This window comes from Sapajus apella, unplaced genomic scaffold, assembly GCF_009761245.1.
Source record: "Sapajus apella isolate SASKATOON/1434 unplaced genomic scaffold, GSC_monkey_1.0 scaffold6, whole genome shotgun sequence".
NCBI lineage: Eukaryota > Metazoa > Chordata > Mammalia > Primates > Cebidae > Sapajus > Sapajus apella.
Window position 1 is genome coordinate 77,694,217 of NW_022436946.1, and position 27,447 is coordinate 77,721,663.

At 33.9% G+C, this 27,447-nt stretch overlaps 1 protein-coding gene across 15 annotated transcripts in view; it reads right to left on the reverse strand.

Annotated features, from left to right (window-relative positions):
- Window positions 1–27,447, reverse strand: part of FAM135A (family with sequence similarity 135 member A) — a 146,123-nt gene that overhangs the window by 64,406 nt on the left and 54,270 nt on the right. For 10 of the 15 annotated variants that reach the window (XM_032275593.1, XM_032275586.1, XM_032275591.1 and 7 more), the window contains 5 exons: window positions 26,630–26,803; window positions 22,544–22,670; window positions 21,408–21,561; window positions 16,988–17,065; window positions 12,149–12,198 (listed from right to left, as the gene is read on the reverse strand). In XM_032275593.1, coding sequence (XP_032131484.1) covers window positions 12,149–12,198; window positions 16,988–17,065; window positions 21,408–21,561; window positions 22,544–22,670; window positions 26,630–26,803 — 583 coding nt within the window. The remainder of the gene's footprint in view (window positions 1–12,148; window positions 12,199–16,987; window positions 17,066–21,407; window positions 21,562–22,543; window positions 22,671–26,629; window positions 26,804–27,447) is intronic. The other 5 variants (XM_032275596.1, XM_032275588.1, XM_032275600.1 and 2 more) reach the window with 1 other exon arrangement.

Sequence of the window (27,447 nt, forward strand, 5' to 3'; positions counted from 1 at the left end):
GAAAAAAAAAAAAAAAAAAAAAGAAGGCGACAGCATAACGGAAACTCATAAATAAAGCCCTAAATCCCTGGGACACAGCACCTGGGAACAAAAAGCAGTTTATGAGTTCTGCTGCAGCAGACCTAAAAGTACCTGCCCAGCAGCTCTGAATGAACAACAACAGAGCTCACAGCTCACCATTTGAGCTCCTATAAAGAAGAGACCATCTCCTCAAGCAGCTCCCTGACCCCTATATATCCAAAGAGACACCTCATAAAAGAGAGATCAGATTGACACCAGGCGGGTATCCTTCTGGGACAAAGATAGCAGAAGAAGAAAACTGGTAACAACCCTTACTGTTCAGCAGCTGCTGCAGGTGAACCCCAGGCAAGCAGGGCCTGGAGTGAACCTCAGCAGACCTACAGCAGAGGGGCAAGACTGTCAGAAGGAAAACCAAGAAACAGAAATAACCTCATCATCAACAAACAGAACGTTAATCTGAAAGATTTGAGACCCAATCTGAAAGCCAGCAACTACAAAGTCGACAGGTGGATAAATCCTTAAAGATGAGAAGAAACCAGCGCAAAAAGGATGAAAACACCCGAAACCAGAACACCTTTCCTCCTACAAGGGGTCACAACTCCTCAACAGCAAGGGAACAAGGATGGAGGGAGAACGAGTGTGATGAAATGACAGAATCAGACTTCAGAAGGTGGGTAGTAAGAAACTTCTGTAAACTTAAAGAACATGTTCTAACCAAATGCAAAGAAACTAAGAACCCTGAAAAAAGATTTCACGAAATGCTAACAAGAATGGACAAATTAGAAAGGAATATAAGTGAATTGATGGAGTTGAAAAACACAACACAAGAACTTCGTGAAGCATGCACAAGTATCAACAGCCGAATTGACCAAGCAGAAGAAAGGATATCAGAGGTCGAAGATCAACTCAATGAAATAAAACGGGAAGGCAAGACTGGAGAAAAAAGGGTAAAAAGGAATGAACAAAGTCTCCAAGAAATGTGGGACTGTGTGAAAAGACCTAATCTATGTTTGATAGGCGTATCTGAATGCGACGAAGAGAATGAATCCAAGCTGGAAAATACTCTTCAGGATATTATCCAGGAAAACTTCCCCAACCTAGCTAGGCAGGCAAACATTCAAGTCCAGGAAATACAGAGAACACCACAAAGATATTCGTCAAGAAGAGCAACCCCAAGGCACATAATTGTCAGATTCACCAGGGTTGAAATGAAGGAGAAAATACTAAGGGCAGCCAGAGAGAAAGGTCGGGTTACCCATAAAGGGAAGCCCATCAGACTCACAGCAGATCTCTCAGCAGAAACCCTACAAGCCAGAAGAGAGTGGGGGCCAATATTCAACAGCCTTAAAGAAAAGAACTTTCAACCCAGAATCTCCTATCCAGCCAAACTAAGCTTCATAAGTGAAGGAAAAATAAAATCCTTTGGGAACATGCAAGTGCTCAGAGATTTCGTCACCACCAGGCCAACTCTACAAGAGCTCCTGAAAGAGGAAGGAGCAACATATGAAGGAACAACAAGTACCAGCTCAACTAAAGGGCAAAACACCCAGCTAGCACCAAAATGGCAGTATCAAATTCACACATAACAATATTAACCCTAAATGTAAATGGACTAAATGCCCCAATCAAAAGACACAGACTGCCAAGTTGGATAAAAAGACAAAACCCATTGGTGTGCTGTATCCAGGAAACCCATCTCACATGCAAGGACACACAAAGGCTCAAAATAAAGCGATGGAGGAAGATTTACCAAGCAAATGGAGAGCAAAAAAAAAAGCAGGAGTTGCAATTCTCATCTCTCATAAATTAGACTTTAAAGCAACAAAGATCATAAGAGACAAACAGGGACATTACATAATGGTAAAAGGATCAATGCAACAAGAAGAGCTAACGATCCTAAATATATACACACCCAATACAGGAGCACCCAGATACATAAGGCAAGTTCTTAATGACTTACAAAGAGACTTAGACTCCCACACAATAATAGTGGGAGAATTTAACACCCCATTGTCAATAGTAGACAGAACAACCCGACAGAAAATTAACAAGGATATCCAGGACTTGAACTCAGACCTGGACCAAGCAAACCTAATAGACATTTACAGAACTCTCCACCCCAAATCCACAGAATATACATTCTTCTCAGCACCACATCACACTTACTCTAAAATTGACCACATAATTGGGAGTAAATCACTCCTCAGCAAATGGAAAAGAACGGAAATCATAACAAACAGTCTCTCAGACCACAGTGCAATCAAGTTAGAACTCAGAATTCAAAAACTAACCCAGAACCGCACAGCTTCATGGAAACTGAACACCTTGCTCTTGAATGTTGACTGGATAAACAATGAAATGAAGACAGAAATAAAGATGTTCTTCGAAACCAACGAGAATGAAGACACAACATACCAGAATCTCTGGGACACATTTAAAGCAGTCTCTAGAGAGAAATATATAGCAATAAGTGCCCACATGAGAAGCAAGGAGAGATCAAAAATTGACACCCTATCGTCAAAACTGAAAGAGCTAGAGGAGCAAGATCAAAAAAACTCAAAGTCTAGCAGAAGACAAGAAATAGCTAAGATCAGAGCAGAACTGAAGGAGATAGAGACATAAAAAACCCTTCAAAAAATCAATAAATCCAGGAGCTGGTTTTTTGAAAAGATCAAGAAAATAGACAGACCACTAGCCAGATTAATAAAAAAGAAAAGAGAGAATAACCAAATTGATGCAATAAAAAACGATGAAGGGGATATCACCACAGATTCCACAGAAATTCAAACCATCATCAGAGATTATTACAAACAACTCTATGCACACAAACTAATAAACCTGGAAGAAATGGATAAATTCCTGGACACTTGCCTCCTCCCAAGCCTAAACCAGGAAGAAGCCGAAACCCTGAACAGACCCATAACAAGGTCTGAAGTTGAGGCAGCAATTAAGAGCTTACAACCCAAAAAAAGCCCAGGTCCAGATGGGTTCACAGGTGAATTCTACCAGACATACAAAGAGGAGCTGGTACCATTCCTTCTGAAACTATTCCAAACAATACAAAAAGAGGGAATTCTTCTCAAAACATTTTATGACACCAACATCATCCTGATTCCAAAACCCGGCAGAGACTCAACAAGAAAAGAAAACTTCAGGCCAATATCCATGATGAACATAGACGCAAAAATCTTCAATAAAATACTGGCAAGCTGATTGCAACAGCACATCAAAAAGCTTATCCACCATGATCAAGTAGGCTTCATTCTGGGGATGCAAGGCTGGTTCAACATATGCAAGTCTATAAATGTAATTCACCACATAAACAGAACCAAAGACAAAAACCACATGATTATCTCAATTGATGCAGAGAAGGCCTTTGACAAAATTCAACAGCCCTTTATGCTAAAAACCCTCAATAAGCTAGGTATCAATGAAACGTATTTCAAAATAATAAAAGCTATTTATGACAAACCAACAGCCAATATCATACTGAATGGGCAAAAACTGGAAGCATTCCCCTTGAAATGTGGCACCAGACAAGGATGCCCTCTCTCACCACTGCTATTCAATATAGTATTGGAAGTTCTAGCCAGAGCAATCAGGCAAGAAAAAGAAATAAAGGGCATTCAAATAGGAAAGGAGGAAGTCAAATTGTCTCTATTTGCAGACGACATGATTGTATATCTAGAAGACCCCATCATCTCAGCCCCAAACCTCCTGAAACTGATAAGCAAGTTCAGCAAAGTCTCAGGATACAAAATCAATGTGCAAAAATCACATGCATTCCTATATACCAATAACAGACTTAAAGAAAGCCAAATCAAGAACAAGCTTCCATTCACAATTGCCACAAAGAGAATAAAATACCTAGGAATACAACTAACAAGGAACGTAAAGGACATCTTCAAGGAGAACTACAAGCCACTGCTCAGCGAAATAAGAGAGGACACAAACAGATGGAGAAACATTCCACGTTCATGGTTAGGAAGAATCAATATCGTGAAAATGGCCATAGTGCCCAAAGTAATTTACAGATTCAATGCTATCCTCATCAAGCTACCAATGACTTTCTTCGCAGAACTGGAAAAAACCACCTTAAACTTCATATGGAACCAAAAGAGAGCCTGCATAGCCAAGTCAATTCTAAGCAAAAAGAACAAAGCGGGGGGCATCACACTACCGGACTTCAAACTATACTACAAGGCTACAGTAATCAAAACAGCATCGTACTGGTACCAAAACAGAGATATAGACCAATGGAACAGAACAGAGGTCTCGGAGGCAACACAACATATCTACAACCATCTGATCTTTGACAAACCAGACAAAAACAAGCAATGGGGAAAGGATTCCCTGTTCAATAAATGGTGTTGGGAAAGCTGGCTAGCCATGTGAAGAAAGCAGAAACTGGACCCCTTCCTGACACCTTACACTAAAATTAACTCCAGATGGATTAAAGACTTAAACATAAGACCTAACACCATAAAAGCCCTAGAAGAAAATCTAGGCAAAACCATTCAGGACATAGGTGTAGGCAAGGACTTCATGACCAAAACACCAAAAGCATTGACAACAAAAGCCAAAATAGACAAATGGGACCTAATCAAACTCCACAGCTTCTGCACAGCAAAAGAAACAATCATTAGAGTGAATCGGCAACCAACAGAATGGGAAAAAATTTTTGCAGGTTACCCATCTGACAAAGGGCTGATACCCAGAATTTACAGAGAACTAAAACAGATTTACAAGAAAAAAAGTAACAAGCCCATTCAAAAGTGGGCAAAGGATATGAACAGACACTTTACAAAAGAAGACATACATGAGGCCAACAAACATATGAAAAAATGCTCATCATCACTGGTCATCAGAGAAATGCAAATCAAAACAACATTGAGATACCATCTCATGCCAGTTAGAATGGCGATCATTAAAAAATCTGGAGACAACAGATGCTGGAAAGGATGTGGAGAAATAGGAACACTTTTACACTGTTGGTGGGAGTGTAAATTAGTTCTACCATTGTGGAAGACAGTGTGGCGATTCCTCCAGGACCTAGAAATAGAAATTCCATTTGACCCAGCAATCCCATTACTGGGTATATATCCAACGGATTACAAATCGTTCTACTATAAGGACACGTGCACACGAATGTTCATTGCAGCACTGTTTACAATAGCAAAGACCTGGAACCAACCCAAATGCCCATCGACGATAGACTGGATAGGGAAAATGTTTCACATATACACCATGGAATATTATGCAGCCATCAAAAACGATGAGTTTGGGTCCTTTGTAGGGACATGGATGAACCTGGAAACCATCATTCTTGGCAAACTGACAGAAGAGCAGATCAAACACTGCATGTTCTCACTCATAGGCGGGTGTTGAACAATGAGAGCACATGGACACTGGGAGGGGAGCACTACACACTGGGGTCAGTTGGGGGGAAATAGGGGAGGTATGGTGGGGGGTGGGGAGCTGGGGAGAGATAGCAAGGGGAGAAATGCCAGATGTAGGTGATGGGGAGGAGGAAGGCAGCAAATCACACTGCCACGTGTGTACCTATGCAACAATTTTGCATGTTCTTCACATGTACCCCAAAACCTAAAATGCAATAAAATAAATAAATGGGAAAAAAAAAGTGACAGAAAGGTGCTTCAACATGAAAAAAAAAATAAAAAAAAAAATAAAACACCAAAAGCAACGGGAACAGAAGCCAAAATTGACAAATGGGATCTAATTAAACGAAAGAGCTTCTGCACAGCAAAAGAACGTATCATGAGAGTGAACAGGCAACCTACAGAATGGGAGAAAATTTTTGCAATGTATCCATCTGACAAAGGGCTGATATCCAGAATCTACAAAGAAGTAAAACAAATTTACAAGAAAAAAACAACCTCATCAAAAGTGGGCAAGGGATATGAACAGACAGTTCTCAAAAGAAGACATTTATGCAGCCAACAAACGTGAAAAAAAGCTCTTCATCACTGGTCATTAGAGAAATGCAAATCAAAACCACATTGAGATATCATCTCATGCCAGTTAGAATGGCGATCATTAAAAAGTCAGGAAACAACAGATGCTGGAGACGATGTGGAGAAATAGAAACGTTTTTACATTGTTGGTAGTAGTATAAATTAGTTCAACCACTGTGGAAGACAGTGTGGCAATTCCTCAAGTGTTTAGAACAAGAAATATCATTTGACCTGGCAATCCCATTACTGGGTATATACCCAAAGGATTATAAATCATTCTATTATACAGAGACATGCACACATATGGTTACTGCATCACTGTTCACAATACTAAAATCTTGGAACCAAATCCAAATGCCCATCAATGATAGACTGGATAAAGAAAATGTGGCACTTATACACCATGGAATACCATGCAGCTATAACAAAGGATGAGTTCATGTCCTTTGCAGGGACATGAATGAAGCTGGAAACCATCATTCTCAGCAAACTAACGCAGGAACAGAAAACCAAGCACTGCATATTCTCACTCATAAATGGGAACTGAACAATGAAAACACATGGACACAGGGAGGGAGCATCACATACCAGGGCCTGCTGGGGAGTTGGGGGCTAAGGGAGGGATAGCATTAGGAGAAATACCTAATGTAGATGATGGATTCATGAGTGCAGCAAACCACCATAGCACGTGTATGCCTATGTAACAAACATGCACATTCTACACATGTATCCTAGAACTTAAATTATATATAAAAAATACATAAAATAAAATATTATTACTGCTCTAATAGTATATTCAATATATTAAATTACCTCATTTATTTAAATGCTCATCTAAGCTGATTGTAACAGTACCAAAGTGTACTACGACATGCAGAATCTTCTAAAACACAACTTTCCTAAATTGACAAAACAAGAATTTGTAAACAAATAATAAAAGACTACAAATCAGAATGATTGCTCCTCTTTGGGACAACTATTTTTGTTATAATGACATAACTTTCTTTAATCCACTGAGGCTGCAGTCAGTTTTCGGGCAGATAATAGATTGCTGCAAAAAATTTGTCTTCCAATTACTACTAACACTGGCAAATCTACCTTAAATATACAGATAGATGCTGACTTCATGTTCCTATTCTAAAGAAGGTAGGAAGTGATGATGAAAGTTACTACCATGGTTTAAATTACCATCTATACACCAATCAACAACTGCTAAATCTACATCTCAGAATCACATCACTGTCTTGAGTCCCAGATTCATTAACTGCAACAGCATTAATTATATCTCCACCCTCCCTTTCTTAAAAAAATTGAAAACATATATTAACTATTTTAATAAATATATTAAATATGATATAAATATATGTTAAATAAATATATAAAATCTATTTTAACATATATTTAAGTATTTATATATTAAACACTTGTTAAAAACATTACTTTTAAGGCTGTATAACTTAGATTACAAGTATTTATAATATTAAATAGTTTAATAGTTAAAAGCATATTAAATGTACTTAAATATATGTTAAAATATATTTTATATATTTATTTTATAAAGGTATATTTATATATCACATCTATTTTAACATATTGTAAAATTATGAAACATATTTTAATATACATTGAATATATTAAATATATTTTAACATATATTAAATACTTAAAAGCTATATTTATGATATTAAATACTCAATATTAACATTATAAGGTACATAATATATATACACATTGAACATGTAAATATATAAAATATTATAAATATATGTTTATAAACATATACATATAAACATATTTATATACACATATATGTATATAAACATATACATGCATGCATCTATTTTTGTAATATATATGTATAATATATACACATACATGTATAAAATACATATATATGTTACTGTGTGTGTATCCCCAAAGGCTGCTTATCACATATGATACTGCTACTCTCAGTTTATTTTTATTTCTTTTTAAAGTCTGCAATTTAGCAGGCTTTTCTTCCTCCACTCAAATCACACTTTCACTTACCTTTCCTAACTCAGAGAAAACACAAAACAAAAATTAAACAAAATCAGTAAGAAGGAAAGGAACTATAATCATGTCCTATTCACTTTTGTGACTCTAGTTACTGGTACATAGTAGTAAATTAATAAATATTTACTTAGTAAATAAATGAATGAATGACAAGTTACAGACTTCAGATAAGAAAAAAAGTTCAGAATTTATAAAAAACATTGACATGTTTAAAGAATTTATGAAAAATGTTTACATTTTTATGAAAAAGCCCCATGATTTATGGAAAATGTTTATAAATACCAAAAGCTGGAATGGAAACTAATAGAGTCAAGATATAATGAATAAAGATTCATCAACATATGATGAATTTCCTGCTGTGTTTTTTCCTAGGAGATGGTTTTATAAAGGGAGCAGAAATGAAGCTAATGAGTTTTTCAAGTTTCTTTTAAGAATGTAGACTTTAGGACGGGCGCGGTGGCTCAAGCCTGTAATCCCAGCACTTTGGGAGGCCGAGGCGGGTGGATCACGAGGTCAAGAGATCGAGACCACCCTGGTCAACATGGTGAAACCCCGTCTCTACTAAAAATACAAAAAATTAGCTGGGCACGGTGGTGCGTGCCTGTAATCCCAGCTACTCAGGAGGCAGAGGCAGGGGAATTGCCTGAACCCAGGAGGCGGAGGTTGCGGTGAGCCGAGATCGCGCCATTGCACTCCAGCCTGGGTAACATGAGTGAAACTCCGTCTCAAAAAAAAAAAAAAAAAGAGAACGCAGACTTTAAAATATAAGCTGACATAAGCTGAACCTTGCAGAATTATTGTCCCCAAGGATGGTTTTAATGGAGTTTAGAAAAAGAAGAGTTGGATAAGCATTTAAGAGTAATTAAAAAGCATTGTATAAGGTATGAAACACTTTACTTAGCATAGTCTATACAAAAGTAGAAACAATTTTCTGGGCTTTAGCCCAGGCAAACAAACAAACAAATAAATAAAGTACACAACTCTCTTTTTATTTTTCCTGAGAGCAAGGTTATTTAGATACCTAGTAAGTATTAATTTTATTCCCTAGGGATCATGATACTATAGTTCTCAAAGAGATAACTATAGTACTGTCATTGTTGGAAAAGCATCCTTTGAAGTATAGATAAATTGTTTCTCTGATTTGCATAAATCTCTTGTAATAAATACCAAAATAAATAGTAATTTTTTATATTAAAAAGAAAATTAGGATTAAGTTTTACAAGATCTTTTATATGCATAAATGTAGAAATAAGACTTTACATTTGTGTATTTTTCTTAAAATTGAGACAGGGTCTCATTACACGGCCCAGGATGGAGTGCAGTGGCTATTAAGAAGTATGAATACAGTTTCAACTCCTTGGCTCAAGTAGTCCTCCCGCCTCAGGGTCCTGAGTAGGTGGGGCTACAGGTATGTGCCACTGTGTCTGGCTACATTTGCGTTTTTTTCAAATCACATTATCTTATAAATATATTTTCCCATAACATTCACTGATCTTGTTTGATTGCAAAATAGTGCTTTACTTTAATATACTTAGAAAATATGGGAAAGCAAAAAAAGATGAAAAAAGTTCATTTTAGTGTACAGGTTTCAAGTCTTTTCAATTATACACATAAAGCAAAAGCTAAAATAATACATAGTTTCATGTAATGTTCACTGAATATAATACAGTATGAACATTTTCCAACTTCATCAAACATTTGTCAAAAACATCACTTTTAAGGCTGTATATCTTAGATAACAAATATCCCATAATTTGTTTTACCATTCTACCATTAGGTATTTATTTAAGTTAACATTTTTACAATATTATGACTCTTCATATGAACCTCTGTTTAGCTTTTGGTATACACTAAGAAGAGATACTTTTTATGGCTTTGGATACATTCAAACTAATCCCTGAAAAAGTATACAAGATATAAGAATCTGTGTCTCACCATGTCTCAAGAAGTATTATAATATGTTATGGGTTGTTGATGTTAAAGTTATGACATCCACTTACATACTAAAATTTAAATATGTATACCTAAAAAATTTATTAGCAACACATGGATAGATATGTATTATTTTTAAACATTTAATATAGATGCAAATAAAGAATAAAAATTCCCCTTTACAAACCTTATTCTCCATGCCACTTTTTTTCCATATTACTGTTTACAGCTTGGAATATATATATCCTTTTAAATGTTTTATATGTAATCACATAAACACAATCAAATATACAAACAGCTTTTTAACATGCTATATGAAATCATATTATTAATATTTTCCTTTATTTTTTTTCAATTAACATATCTTGAAAACTTTTCAGCATAAAAACAGTATCTAGCGTCCTAGATTGATAAATATTTTCTGAAAATAATCCATGACAATTTCATACAGATTTGCCTAATGCTTTTAAATGGCTACATGGGAATTGATAATAATTAATAAGGTAATTCCTTATATTTGTGCACATTTATGAGTATTTTTGTGGAACGGATTATTAAATAAAAACTGCTGTGTGAATTTAATAACTGTGCATTAAATATTTTAAAATAGATCGATGCATTAATGTCAAAAAATATTGTACCAATTTATACTATCACCAACAGGGTATGCAGATACTAGTTTCACTACACTCTTACAAAAAATGAAGATCAGTAGTCACTTTTATGCTTGCAAATTTCCCAGGCAAAAAAATAAACTGTTATGAATCTACATTCCCCTGGTTTTGAGTAAGAATGAGTATCACTTCAGTAGCTAAATTATTCTGCTAAGAATTTTTTATTTGTTCATTGCCTTATTGCATTTTTTTTACAAGGGTGTTGCTTTAGAATTGATACATGAGAGCATGTTATATATTATAAGCACTGACCATTAGCCTGTTTTAAATATTACCAATATTTTCTTCCAGTCTATCCTTTGCTTTCAAATTATAGTATATTTTGTTACAAAGAAATTTCAAATCATCAATGTCTTATTTTGTCCTTTAATTTTTTTGTTGGTCTTTAAAAAACTTATCTTTTTAAAAATTGTCTGAGGGAGTAATTTAATACCCCAAGATCAGATTGTTCATATTTACATATATATGTAATTTTTTTCTTCCTAATTTCTTTAGACACTTAACTCTATAGTGCACTTAGAATTGCTGCTGTAGTATGGCATGACATTAATTTTATCACACTATTTATAAACCCTGACGCTCCTGATATTTTATCATATACTCACTGCAATCTCCATCTCCTGGGTTCAAGCAATTCTCCTGCCTCAATGTCTCAAGTAGCTAGGACTACAGGTGTGTGCCACCACGTCCAGCTAATTTTTTTTATTTTTAGTAGAGATGGGTTTCACCATGTTGGCCAGGATGGTCTCGATCTCCTGACCTTGTGATCTGCCCGCCTCAGCCTTCCAAAGTGCTGGGATTCATTAGTGACTTTTTTAAGGAAAATATTTATCTTATTTGAACTGCAGAGAAAACCTCTAGGACAGTATACAAAACTTATGTATCCTGCGTATGTATAATTTTTTGAGAATACCTTTCTGAATGGGTCCAGTCCTCATTCAAATCTATATCCAAAAGTATATCCAAACCAATTACATATTTTTGTTTGATTCACGCCTCTTATTTCTTCCTTTAATGTAGCTGACCAAGAGTGAACGCATAGCAAAACATGCATTTAAATAGTTAAAGCATTTAGTTTTTCAGAAAAAAAGGCAAATCTATTCAATTTAATTGCAAGAGTGAACTGAAAAAATGGTCTGAGATGCAAACTGATCTACTGAAATAAGACAAATTTTCATTTTTAAATAGTGTCATTTTACAAACATTGTACAAGTTTAAGTGATGTTTTAAAAATGTGTCCAGAAATTCTTTGAGTGAACAGAAAAAATGTACACTTTGATCAGTTAACTGTCTTTGCTATTTCGTTTATATAAAGAATAGTATACTTTTTAAAAGATATACTGAAGCCAAATGAATTTTGACCAACTAAGTTGTGGTTCTACCATGATCAACCATTTTATCTTTATATTTTAGGAACGATATATAATTTAAGTTTTCATAAACAGAATATTTAGAATAGAAACAGAAACCACTCAAACAACTTGATGATGTGAATTTTAAAAAGCCAAGTACCTTAACTGCTTCACATAGTTCAGTAAGTCGAGCTTCTACATCCATTTCCTCTGGAAGGGGTAAAGAGTAGAGGAAATATTTCAATGTTAGATATTTAATTTATGTAAATAAATTAAATTCCTATAAAAATATGAAAATTAAGAACTATCTGAACTATATTCAATGAATTAAATTTCAAGGTAATATATTTTCATAAACATTAATTACATAGGTAATGTGATTATTAAATTCTACATTCTATTAAATATTTTTTATTTTCATGAGTTAGCGCTGTCAAGAAAATATTAACTATATACATAAAGCAACTTGCACAACTGTGTCACAGAAAAGACCAAATACATAATTAGATTTTACTGTATTTCATATTTTATAATTTTCAGTACAGTTTAGTATTTTGTTATATATACATATGCCTTGCTTTTTTGCTTTTTACAAAAGCTATTACTAAAATGCTTAAGTAAAATTAATTTTTATAACTGAAACATTTAAAACATACCTGAGGTATAGACTATTTAATGAAAAAGAATGTCAAGATCCTTTAATAGAAAGTTAGTTCCTAATTAATAAATTTATTTTTCTATAAAATATTCTTAAACTGAGGCAGATATTTGCCATACAATTCCAATTTACTTAATGTATGCTATAAGCATCTATAAAGGGGTGCACAGATTTACAATTAAAATGGTAATATTTACTATGAAAAACAGAAGCTAACAAAATATAAAGATTTATTATTTACTTATTTTGGGCAGGGAGTAATTACACTAAGGTCTGAAACATCTTTACATACACTTAATTTTTAAGTAGAAATCAAACAGGTATTTTAAAAGAACTGTAACAGCATAGTTATAATCATACAAAATTCCCATAATCTTGTTGTGAAAGAGTTTAATTAATTCTTCTCACACAATGGCAAGAACACATTCTATAACATCCCTGAATTCACTCATCAGCTCGCTAATTTGTAAGACAGGCTGAATGTTTACTACATGATAAAAATGGTAAATATTTAAATTTCTTAAAATAAGCAATCACAATTATGTGGTAAAACACAACCACAGTATAATTGTTAGAGCAGGCAGACAGCCAGATAAAAGCAGGCACAGAAGCCCCTGAGAAAGTAGTCCTGGAGATGCTGCACACTGACAGCAAAAAGGACAACGGCTATACTGGCTATAACTGGCCTTGTGGTTGGGCTCCTGTGACCCTGAAGCATGTGCACTACTCTAATAACTTACTCTAGAGTAGCCTTTGGCTCATTATAATAGCAAAAAACACACCCCTAAGTGGAGATTTTGAATGCTAACGAAACAAACAACATGTGTACTAGCATGTACAACTACAAAGCTTGTATGCCTAAGGGGACTGCCTAAAATATGATTGCAACTGACACTTCCTCATGTCCTTTCACGAATAATGATGTAAGATTCTTCATAGAGTCCCCCAGCACTAGCTGCTGCTGGCTCACTCTCTCCAGAAGCCTGCTCTGCTTCATCTTTCAGAGTCTATCTTTAAGTAAACTCTGCTACTTAACCCTTGCTACATGTCTCTTGGCTGAATTCTTCTTTCAACAAGAACTGAGGACCCTGCACCCCTCCCAGTAACATAATGTGAACAACAAATACTCTGTTGTTAACTAAAAAATCACTGGAACACATATATTTCATAACTCACAAAATATACATGTAAAATTGTATTTAGATACTGATATGTATCAAAAAATAGACCACCAATTTGGCCAATTTGTTGGTAACTAAAGAAATTTGCTAAGATGTCACAAATCATTTCACTGTCAGATAAAAACCAGTGGCTTCTAATACTAGGTTTTCCAAAACTAAAAAACAAGCAACAGACTCTGCATTAAAACCATCACTCCCATAGGCCAACATCTGTTTTCACATTACTCATGGTCTTATCCTGTGACAGGAAAAAATCAGTAAGATTAGTTTTAGGAATTACATATTCTACCTCTGATTTTGAAAAATTTGAAAATAAGATTTTGAGAGTTGTGACACATTTTTCTACGTTTACATAGAACAACCTAATTGCATAAATGGGTATGTTTGCATTATAGCTAGTAAGAGGTACTTTGATGCAAATAATATCTTGCAGAATGTTTAAAAGCATAATTTAACTTCAAAATCTTAGAACTGAACATAATTTCAAAATCACTTAAGTTTTTAAGGGAGTTTAAAATCCGATTTTAATTATTTTTTTCTTTTTAAAGTGACATATATAATAGACCCTTGAGCAACATGGGTTTGAACTATGCAGGTGCACTTATACACAAATATTTTTCAATAAATATTTTGGAAAGAATACAAAACTTGCAAACTATATAACCTAGAAATATTGAAAAAATTAAGAAAGTTGAGTATTTCATGATTGTATAAAACATATGTAGATACTAGTCTTTTTATGTGTTAACTGTTTATGTTATCGGTAAGGCTTCCAGTGAATAGTAGGCCATTAGTTGGTAAGTTTTGGGGGAGTCAAGTTACAGGTGTATTTTTCACTATATCGGGGTCAGTGCCCCAATTCCTGTGTTGTTAGAGGGTATGCTGTATATCTATTTATACAATTTTATAGAAATGTATAAATGTGATTACGATCATATATTTTTGGGGGGAGGTTGGCTCCTATTACTAATCCAAGGTTACAGTTTAGAACATATCCTTCCATATTTTTCAAATATGATAGACATATACATATATGAGTTTTAGAATCACTGTTTTATAAAAATAGTATTGTATTTATATATGCACACTTTTTGCATCCTGCCTTTTTCTCTCAGCATTACTCATAGTATTCTGGTACTTAGCTCAAAAGCATTTTTTAAGAAGCTTATTCCTTGATGTGGGTACACAATATTCCCTGATGTGGGTGCAACATGATTTCTTTCGTATTCCACTCTTTGCCCAAATAATGGGCATTGATCTTCGTTTACACTGTTTTGCCACTAAGAACAACACTGCAATAAACACACTTGTAGCTATATCTTTACATACTAGCTAATAAGCTATTTCTATGATACAGGTGAACAGAAGTGGGAATGCTGGTCAAAGGGTACATGTATCTAATATCTGTTTCTAAATCTATCCACTCATTCAACAAATATTTATAACACAGCTCAAACAACAACAATATATTGCTAGGTTTATGGATAAAAGATATCTCAATAAAAGTGTTAACTAACTTCATTATGTTTTAGTTTTGAATCAAGTGCTTTTTTAGCCAACCAAGATCTGGCCCATTTTTTTTTTAATAGCTATTATTACATTAAACTGCATTCTATAAAATTCTTTAGAAGGCTCACATGTAAACTGATAGGCTGGCAATAAAATAGTTTAAATTATATTTTCATTGCTAAAAAATGCTAAAATATCATAAATGGCCACAATTTCATACTATTAATTCTTTAATTTTGCAGTAACTTTATATGATAATATAATCCTATATTCCAGAAAGAATGACAATACATTTTCAACTCTTCTTTTTCCTTCCTGACAAGATAATCAGTTTCTCTTAAAAGTCTTAGTGAAAATTAACACAACTCAAACATTTCTAAGTTAGTTTTCACCTGAGAAATATTGAGAAAGATTTTGGCTTTTTAACTTCCTTCAGTCCATACCTCTGAAAATTGAGGAATACTGACTTTATATCACTTTTTGATTACTACAGCTTTCCATAATTTTTTAAAAGTAGTTGTGATGGTTTATTAAATACAAGGTAAAAACTTTTAATATACTTATAGAAAATAAAGTATTATTGCTATTTAAGGAAAGTCTAACATATATATGAAAAGATATAATAAAATAATGAGATCAGAACATTTTCTTTACCATGTATAACATATCCGGATAGTGCTGATTTGATGTTATTTTGCTTTTTAAATGTAGAATAACAAATAATAAATGCAAATTGACAAAAAATAAAACAAAACAAAAAAAACACAACCCGTATCCTGAGATGAAATTTCTTTTCTCTATTCCCCCTTTTTTTTTTTTTTGAGACAGCCTTACTCTGTTGCCCAGGCTGCGGTGCAGTGGCACGATCTCGGCTCACTGCAAGCTTTGCCTTCCAGGTTCAAGCAATTCTCTTGTTTTAGCCTCCCATCTCTTCTCTATTTCCACAGTCCAGACAACTCGGTTTTTTTTTTTTTTTTGAGATGGAGTTTCACTCTTGTTGCCCAGGCTGGAGTGCAATGGTACAGTCTTGGCTCACTGCAACCTCTGCCTCCTGGGTTTAAGCAATTCTCCTGCCTCCACCTCCCGAATAGCTGGGATTACAGGCATGCGCCACCACACCTGGCTAATTTTGTATTTTTAATAGGGACAGGGTTTCACCATGTTGGTCAGGTAGTCTCAAACTCCTGATCTCAGGTGATCCGCCCACCTCGTCTTCCTATAGAGCTTGGATTAGAGACTTGAGCCACTGCACCATCCTGGTTTAGTTTTAAAATCATATTTCATTATCAGTAGGCCTAGCCAAAGATAAAATAACTGGGCAAATTTAAGGTAATGTCATTAAACCAATAAATTATAGTAATAATTATGGTTTTGAAAAAGTACCCTTCAAGGAAACTCTAAAAAACATACGAAAAAAGCCTGAGAGTTTTGCATTTACCATTTTCAGTTTTAAGTAAAAACTTCAATATTACAAATTAATTAGGAAAAAATTTATCTACAAATTGATTTTAAAGATAAGTGCTTCAGAATGGTGGAAACACACCATATTATTAAACACATATTTATGAACTCTGATGCTAATTTAAAGCAAAATTTCATACTAATTAATTTATTAAAAGGGATCATTTACTTAAGCTATTTGTAAACGTACCTAGATGGTTGTCTTTCTGTGTTCGTGGCTGTTTTCTTCTGAGAAGACGCTCATATAGGAGCTGCATGTTGGCCTTGGCTAGTTATAAGGATTGCACACAGCACTAGTTACTATACTCCTTTTACAACAAAACTTACTAGAATTTTCCAACTTGTTAATAATAGACTTAGCGTTGATCTGATAGTGCAGTTAGTTAATTAGATTATCAAAATTACAAATGATGTACATTCAAGTATATATCACTTTTATTTTTTTAAATTTAAATGTGTGTGCCACTCAATATTTCATAATCCAATATTATCTTCATGTTTTAACTTATTAGACTCAGAATTTTGGGTTGGCAGGGATCTCAGAGTTAACTCCCTGCTGTTACAAGTGTAGATATTGGGATTCTGACAGACTATGTGACTTGCCCAAATCTAATTCCAGAACTCCTGACTCTCATGTTTAGTAAGAGCCCTTGTGCCAAACCAATATTTAATTATATGTCATCAGAAAATGTACATCATTTATCTAGGAGAAAAGAAAAAGGCAAAAAAGTGGAAAAGAAGAACTCAAGGCATTATTTTAAAAGAGAGAACATATTTTAGAAAAGTTTTCAAAGCATGGTAGAGTTTAGGAAGTTTAAATATATGCTTATTTGAAAACTCAATAAAAATGGTAAATAATAGAGGAAAATATTCTTTAATCAAGAATTACTCTGTATCCACTTATTAAAACTGGTGAATATAGTGACGTTTGGTCAATGGTATGCTATAGAAATATTAGTATTCACAATTTTATTTTGCTAGAATAAAAATAAAAGGCATTGATAGTTTAGAATATGTAACAAATATTTTTATTTCTAATAGTTAATAGCATTTTTAAATGTTTTCTTACAAGATGCATTCAAGAATAAAATTCACAATAAAAAAGAAAATATAAACCATGAAGTTTAAGAACAACACAATGTATTACCAATATTTATTGAAGATGTATCTTGATTTTAAAAATCCCTAGGAAACTGTTAAGCTCTATGTTGATGCCTATGCTTTTTCAAGTAACAATGAAAACTGTATTGTGCTATTTCAATCATTCATTCAATAAATGTATTTTGAGTAAATCTATGTGTAAGGTACTAGTAATTTTATTTCTATCATATGCTTATTTAAGAAGTCTTGGTTTACTTTAGAATTTTATTTCCTGCTAAAATATTTTAAGCAAGTGATTTGGAATAAAGTTGACATTCATTTAGTAATTAACTTATGAAATTAAATATGAGCACTTTTATTATGATACTTTCTATATTACATCTATAAGCCCAAAGTAATATACATGACATAAAAGCCATCCTCACCAGAGAAAAATATAGAAAATCTTATGAATACATGATCAAGCTGAAGCTAGACTAATAAATTAATAATTGCTAACACTGTCTAAGCCAGGGGTCCCCAACCCCTCCCCCCGCTGTGGACTGGTACTTGTCCATGACCTGTTAGGAACTGGACTGCACAGCAGGAGGTGAGCAGTGGACAAGCAACCACCACTTCCTGAGCTCTGCCGCCTGTGAGATCAGCAGCAGCATTAGATTCTCATAGGAGCATGAACCCTATTGTAAACCATGCATGTGAAGGATCTAGGCTATATGCTCCTTATGAGAATCTAACTAATGCTTCATGATCTGAGGTGGAATAGTTTCATCCTGAAACCATCCCTTCCCCCATCTGTGGAAAAACTGTCTTCCACGAGATGAGTCCCTGGTGCCAAAATGGTGGGGACTGCTGGTGTAAGCTATTTGAAATAAATATTTATATTTAAAAAGAGAAATGTTTTTATTTAATTACTACTTAAAAATTTTACCAATAAACATACTTCCTTTTAGAGAGGATTTTTTTTTCTAAGTTAAAATATGGTTAATGTGTTTTTCATTTGTAACTATTACATGTTAAATCTAATATTATATGCAGAAGGACATCTTCCTTATACAGGTATTTATAAACTCATCTCCTGTATTATAAACCCCAAGAAGACCCATATTACTGGGTGAGTTTCTCCTCCCCATACCAATGCTGAGCTGATTTCTAACTACTGTTGCTGTGAGAGGAGAGGGAAGAGGAGAAGTCAAAGTTCTTCAAAGGCAGGGATCTATCCTTTCCTCAGGACCCAGCACAGTAACTGACACGAGGTGCTCATTAAAAGTCCAAGGGAAGTACACTGTTTAGAAGTATTGTTCCTAGAGATCCTTTAGACTCTTGTCTTTTGGATAATGTCACCTTTGCTTCCTGACACATGTATCACATCTGTTTCCCTTCAATCTCCTTACCTTATGAATGGAAACCACTTGGTGTTTGTAGGCCCAAAGTAAGTAAGTGACAGAAATGGTTCCAAATGTGCACTCTTGAGCATAAGATAATGTCTCCTTGAATCTACTGTAGCATTCCATATTAAAACTATTAACACACTTACTTTTTGTAGAAATGACATTACATATGAATTTTAAGCTTTACATCACTACTTTTCATAACACTTATTTTTCAGGCACATGATACTGTCCTTTATTAATATGGTAGTTTAATAGTTTTGTGGTCTGGTCATTAAACCTAACTAAAATTTGTAATACAATTCTATAAAAACATTTTTGATTTCAAAACCACCAAATTTAAGATATTTGAAATGTAATTTTTTCATTAATTAAGGATAAGGGATAGCCTAAATCAGCTCTATTCTATAAATGATTCTTTCATTTTCAAAAGAGAAAACTTTAAAAAATTTACATTTGAGGTGGTAGCCTTCTATAGAATTTTCCTAAGGGAAACAGGAATTCTAAGAACATGAAGTAGCAAGAAAAAGAGAGACTATTTCAGAGAATAATGATCAGAAGATCACACTACCATTTTTGAGAATGAACACATGGTCAAAAAAGAATAAATGCATTTTCCTACTGCTTGTGTATCTATGAAACCATTAGGATCACTGAATGAAGAATTCTAAACAATTTAGTGATATCTATGTCTAGTCAAGAAACTGTGAACTGAACTGACTGAATAATGAAATTAATTAAATCCACTGAAGTAGTTGTTGATAGTGGCACAATAGCCAGCATTTTCTCACAGCTGAATTTAAGTGGGGTAGAAATTCTTATGCTTTTGCAATTCTTCTGTAATCCAACATAATTTTTTTCATAGTCTAATTAGTCTCAAACTCAAGAACTATGTTCAGTAACAGTGACTACTTTAGGGAGTGCACTAATATTATTAAAAGACCAAGATCTCTGAGGAACAAAGGAATAAAGAAAGAATACTGATTAAGTAAATTTTAAAAGACAATTTATGATTTATTCAATACATAATTATAAAAATAATATATTCTGAAGAAATTAAAATGTATTTTTATAAGCTATTAGCCAACATTTGAAAATCAAAGCTTATAAAACTGACATAGAAAGTCTGAGTAAGAACTTATTTTGTAAATCCCAATAATTTATCTTCTGTGAAGTGATGTATGTGAAAGCATTTTGCAAACTACAAACGGTATATACAAAATCAAGGTAATATGATTTCTTATTATGTACTATAAATATATACAGATATTTTTGGATGAAACCTGAAGCTTGGGTTTTTAAAACAATTTAAATAATTTTTAAAATGTTAAAATACTAAATAATGTAATTTTTCCCTAAAACAGTCTAAAACGAATAGAGATCTGAGATAACTATTATAAAATCAAATGTATACAAAAATGCCCTAAAGTACCTATAATCTGAATAGACTGTAAAATATTTGGAAGTATGGATTTAATTTACCTCCCTACGAATCTGTAGATAATTACATTTGCTTTCTAGCATGTTTTGGGTTATATTTTAAGAGAAACAGTATATTGACTTTTTTTTTTTTTTTTTTTTTTTGAGACGGAGTTACACTCTTGTTGCCCAGGCTGGAGTACAATGGCAAAACCTGGGCTCACTGCAGCCTCCACCTCCTGGGTTCAAGCAATTCTCCTGCCTCAGCCTCCCAAGCAGCTGGGACTACAGGAGCACACCATCACACCCAGCTAATTTTTGTATTTTTGGTAGACACAGGGTTTCACCATGTTGGCCAGGAGGGTCTTGATCTCTTGACCTCATGATCCACCTGCCTTGGCCTCCCAAAAGTGCTATGATTACAGGCATAAGCCACTGCGCCCGGCCTACTGACATGTTTTTTAAAAGACTAATTTCAAATTTAGCACCAAGAAGATATTTTTTAATATTCTGAAAAACGTTTTTAAATTGCAAAAAGTGATTATCAAGATAGAAAAAGATGCAATTGAGAGGGAAGTAAAGTGAAGCACACAAACACTATAGTTTTAGTACAGAAAAACTATGGCAAAGCTGATAGCTAGCAATATAAGAAAGAAGAGAATGATTTGAACTATAGGATAGGTCTGGCTACTTTTAACATACCCAGTTCTAGTTTCTGACAAGAGGGAATCTCTTCTGTTACTGTAATGAAGTAGCTGTGCAATCCCTTGAAGGCTAGCAGCAAAGTGGCACAAAGTGTATAATGAAAACGATAGGCATGATGTAGGAAGGAGTCTGCAATGATGAAACTACAACCCTAAACAAAAAACAGAAACAGGATACAGAGTCAATAATACAAAATGTTACACTTAAAACTTGGAAAAATAAAGAAAAAATACCTATCTGTCCACTAATGTTATTCTAAAACACATGGAAAATTTGGTAATATTTGAGAGTTGTTCATACAAGAAATGTAAACATATGAAATGTGGCCCTAGTAATTTCAGTTACAGTGGATTTTTATAACATGTAGATTAAATTATGATTTTTGATAGCATATTTGTATTACATTTAGACTGAAGGAAAGACACTCAGTTTTTACAGTATGCCCTTTTTTCTTTTATAATAATAGCTGTACTTGCACTACACTACTCTATTTTATTTTTTATTTTTTTTAAGACATAAGGTCTCAGTTTGTCACCCAGGCTGGAATGAAGTGACACAATTGCAGCTCACTGAAGCCTCAATCTTCTGTTCTCAAGCGATTCACCTGCCTCAGGTTCCCCAGTAGCTGGGACTATAGGCATGTGCCACTATGCCCAGCTAATTTTTATTTTTTATAGAGGTGGGGTCTTGCTACGTTGCTCAGGCTGGTATCAAACTCCTGGCCTCAAGCAATCCTCTACTTTCAGCCTCCCAAAGTGTTGAGATTATAGGTGTGAGCCACCACACCTGGACTGCACTACTCTACAGTGGTCTCAACTCTGGCAATTATTCTTTAAAGGCTCCTTTGGAATGATTCTACCAGTTCTGTTAAAGGATCAAGGGGTGACAGTAACAAGTTAAAAGGGCATGGGCTGTCAAAGATGTCTATTCACTAAATCTGGTAACATTTTGAAGAGTCAGGTTAGTTTTTGTAATAGACAACTATAACCAAACAATTTGTTAAAATCATATTTAATTAGCTCTATAAGTTGCTGAACTCAATTAAAAAAAGAAATATCACATTCACAGATAAAATAGTCAAAAACACTTCTTTTAAAATAAGGAAAATATTTATAACCATGTTCAGTTCTTACATCTGGTGATAACTGTTTTGTGTAGTTAATACCAAAGACCACACTTTCAAGAGTAGGAATCACAGAATCTTTGTTTTGTGCTGGTGCATTTCTATTTAACCAAGTTGTCTTCACAGGGCGAGGAAAGCTGGAGGAAGAAGCATTATATTATTACTGTCATAATAGTCTATTTGAATGTAAGGTAAATATTTATAAAATCTTAAAGGAATAGAAGAGCAAGGGTTTTGCAAGTTTATGAGTTCTAAAGTATTCCTAAAGTAATTTTTAAAAATAATCTGAATAATCATGAAAAAAATGAAATGAATGGAAAAAAAACCAGGGCTAGATGTTTGAAATTGCTTCTCTATTATTAGACTTCTGAAAGTCTCAAAGAACATCAAAGATAAAACATGGTGAGATTTACAGTAGCTAAACAACAAATGAAAGCCAAGCTTAAATTTGGAAATACTGATGTCAAAACTGGTTACCAAGTTTACAATATTAACACTTGATCAAATATGAATGCTATTTACAGAAATAAAGAGCTCCCATGTAAATGTAGAAAAAGAAAAATTACTAAATCTACCTGATGCCTCTATTTCTCAAAAATAAGTTTCTTTCCCTTAATTCTCTTTACTAAAAGTCTATAAGCTCTATTAAATAATTTTTTATTATTCACGTCCCTAGCAGCTGGGACTATAGGCGTGTGCCACCATGCCTGACTAATTTCTATTTTTTGTACAGGTGGGGTTTTGCTAACTTGCTCAGACTGGTCTCAAACTCCTGGCCTCAAGCAATCTTCTGGCCTCCAGCTTCAAGGCACCATCAATTACATATTACATGAATTATTTCCGTTAGTATTAACATATTTATGTTCCATAGAAGAAGAAACATATTTCTGTTAGAATGCTGAAAAATCATATACAATTATAATTTGAAATAAAGTAGGCCGAAGCATTTGAACTGTTTGATATTTTGGCAAAAGGGAAAAGACAGAAAAGAAAAACAATGTTGCCATAAGCAAATGGCATAAGCTACGTTACTTTTGCCATTTGCATTGCAAAAGTAAAATGTCTATGTTCTTGCAAAGAAGGGAGTCTTAAATAAGTGGTAAATTCCACTTGCTACAATGTGTTTTTCAGAATCAGTCATAAAAGTTGCACTTAAAAATTCATATATAAGAAATACTTCAAATAAAAAACAAGCAAATAAAGAAATCCTAAGCCACTTACTTTAAGTTACTGATATAATGTCTATAGATTGGGTTGACCATAAAAATTGTTTTAAATAAAAATGAAAATTTAAAAGATAATGCTATAAATTAAAAATTTTTCAATGTTTATAGGATTTAAAAAAATCCATCAATAATAAAACTTCAGGAAAAAACTGTTGAAGCATATATAGTCGGAAATGATACCCTTAGATATGACCCCTTTACCAGCACACCACCAGCAAGTTTCCCCTTACCCTTTCCTTGCTTTCCTTTTCCAACCTTCCATTTACAGGTAGGGAAAAGCTGGGAAAGATGCTGCTGCTTTTACAGCAAAGTTCTAGCAGCATGAGAGGGTTAGACATAAGGGCCCATGGCAGCTACGTAAAGAACAGCAACCTCAGTGGTTACAGGCATATTTTTTTCTTTTCTAGTCACTAACCAAGGCCAACAATTAATCCTCTTGGCTTCTGATTCTGAGCCAAAAATTTTTTCTTCCAGTAAATGGTCTCTAGGAGATGAGCTCCCCCTTTCTCCTATTAGTCTGTGGCAAAAACTGCTGCATTGCAAGAGAAAGCACATATTTAACTCACTATGATGGTGATGTGAATATCTACTCTGTTCAATCAGGGCCTTAAAAAGCAACATTAATAACCTGAGCTAACCTCTATGAATTGTTTGTGCATTTTTCAGGAGAGAAACTTAGCTAGTTTTATGAAGATAATCTTGGTAAGTTTTAAAAAGAAATAGTTAAAATAGTTTAATTAGGAATTCTTTTTTTTGAGACAAGTCTCACTCTGTTTCCTAAGCTGGAATGCAGTGTCATCATCTCTGCTCACTGCAACCTCTGCCCCCCAGATTAAGGCAATTCTCCTGCCTCAGCCTCCTAAGAAGCTGGGATTACAGGCACCTGCCACCGCACCTGGCTAAGTTTTGTATTTTTAGTAGAGACGGGTTTCACCATCTTGGCCAGGCTGGTCTTGAATTCCTGACCTTATGATCTACCTGCCTCAGCTTCCCAAAGTGCTGGGATTACAGGCATAAACCACTGCACCCGGCCTAATTAGGGATTCTTATTAAAACCACAATAAGAAGAGATTTAGAAAACTGTAGTAATGTATTTTATAAACAGATAAGCTTTTAGCATTAAAACCAAACACATAATCACATAAAAGCAATACTATATATTATTTAAAAGTTGTATTTAAAAAAGCACACTTTCTTGTTAGAGAGCTTAAGTCAAGATGATCTACATGTAAGAGATGAGAGCAACAGAATGAAAGAGGTTTTCAATTAGTTTTTAAAACAATGTAAAGACATGCCATAGGAGGCTATTATCTGTGGTCATTATGTTAAATTGTGTTGGGCTTCTATAAATTCTGAAGGTAATTTTGCAAAATGATCTACTTAGTTTTCTGATAAATCAGCTTACCATCATATCCCTTAAGCATAATCCCTAATATCATTTGTCAGAATCAGGTGTACATAGAAATTGCAGACAGTTTAAAAATCAAATAAATTTGGAAACTTTCATATAATTCACTGATTTGAAGCATCCATCTGCTGCCCATACTACAAGGATGATGATGTAAAAACTGAAGAGCTTGTATTGTATTTTCACATTAATGAAAGACAATCTGCCCATGGAAGTGAACAGAAAAATATAATTATCTCAATGCATTTACTATATGATCCAGAATATTATACACCTTTGAACTAAAATAGTACATGATATAGTTTTTGTTTGTTTGTGTTTTGGGTTGTTTGTTGTTGTTGCTGAGACAGAGTTTCACTCTTGTTGCCCAGGCCGAAATGCAATGGCACAATCTCGGCTCACCACAACCTCAGCCTGCCAGGTTCAAGCGATTTTCCTGCCTCAGCTTCCCAAGTAGCTGGGATTACACGCAGGGACCACCATGCCCAGCTAATTTTGTATTTTCAGTAGAGACAAGATTTATCCATGTTGGTCAGGTTGTTCTCAAACTCCTGACCTCAGGTGATCTGCCAGCTTCGGCCTCCCAAAGCGCTGGGATTACAAGCATGAGCCACCTCGCCCGGCCAGTACATGATATGGTTTTAAAAGGCTTAGTAAAAATTCATAAAGATGGTTAATGAATTAGAAAGCAAGAATTACGTAGGATGAACAGTTAGAAGATAAAATTAACCTATTTAGATAAGAAGCAAAGAAAAAAAAAGAAAAAATTCACATACTTTTGTAGAGTAATTATCATATAGCATTGCACAAAACATAGGTACAGACTAAACAATGTTGTATGGTTATTTCCAGATTTTATTTTTTCTTTGTTAACTTATTTGGGATTGACAAAGATAGCTTCATAGTTCTGTAATAAAAAAAAAGGTATCAAGCTAATGTTCCCATACTCTTGAATTTTGTTATAAAATTAAAAGTCCTTATTATTTCAGTTCTCTTTAGCAAAGTACATGTTTTCACTATAAAAATAAAAAACACTACATTAATAAGGATCTCATGTTGAATTGTAATACTCATTGTTGAACTGGGGCCTGGTGGGAGTTGACTGGACCAGGGGGACAGATTTCTCATGAATGATTTAGTATGATTCCTCCTGGTATGACAATGCCCTCATGATAGTGAGTTTTCATGAGATCTGGTTATTTAAAAGTGTGTAGCAACTCCCCCGACTCTTTTGCTTCTGCTCTGGCCATGTGAGATGCCTGTTCCCCCTTTGATTTCTGCCATGATTCTAAATTTCCTGAAGCCTCGCCGCAAGTTAAACAGATGCCACCATCGTGCTTCCTGTATAGCCTGAAGAACCATGACTCAATTAAACATCTTTTCTTTATAAATTGCCTAGTCTCAGATATTTCTTTATAGCAGTGTAAGAACGACTTAATACAAAGATATTAGTCAAATTTACCTTATTAGCGGCTGGTGTAGTGCAACCAATGATGCATGAACTGTAACAGACACAACAGAAAGGTGGAAATAATCAAACATAACATTAACATGATGATGAAGGCCTCTATGTGGGCTAAAGTGCAGCTTCAATGTTCGGCTACTTATTAGTTGCAAGGCATTCAGGTCATCTGCCCTGTAAAAAGAAATAATTAGCATATAAGTATGAAATATTTGGTAAAGGCCAAAATATTACAGAGTAGTTGAAACTATAAAAACCGTTTACTTAATTACTTCTTAAAAATTTTGAATGAGTAATTTTTAAAGCATCAAATTTGCATTATAAAACAATATGAAACATACCTATTGAGAAAATAATCAGATCCTATTGTTTTCTATCAGTCCCTGATATAAACTATTTTTTTCATTAATATCCCTATGAGTCCTTTTTGATACTTCAGGAATTAATCTCATCTTAAAGTAAATTTTACCCCATAGAGAATACTGTTTATTACAAGGCTGCAGTACAACATAGGTCAAATACTATTATAATAAATCCCAAAAGTTATTTCAAATTATTTTTACTGTATAACATTCTATTAAATGCTGCTCGAAAATAAGTAGGTCATTGCTTATTTCAAAAAGTAAAACATATCTTATTGTGGATATTTAGTCTGTCATTAGATTTATACATACTAAAAATGTGAAACAATAGCATGAAAATTGTATCCAATTATACTTTTAAAAAATTCATTCATACATTATATCTACAGGTAAATACTAATTTCAGCTTATTCCATTTAAAGAATTCTGACTTGGTTTAAAAAAAAAAACAAAACC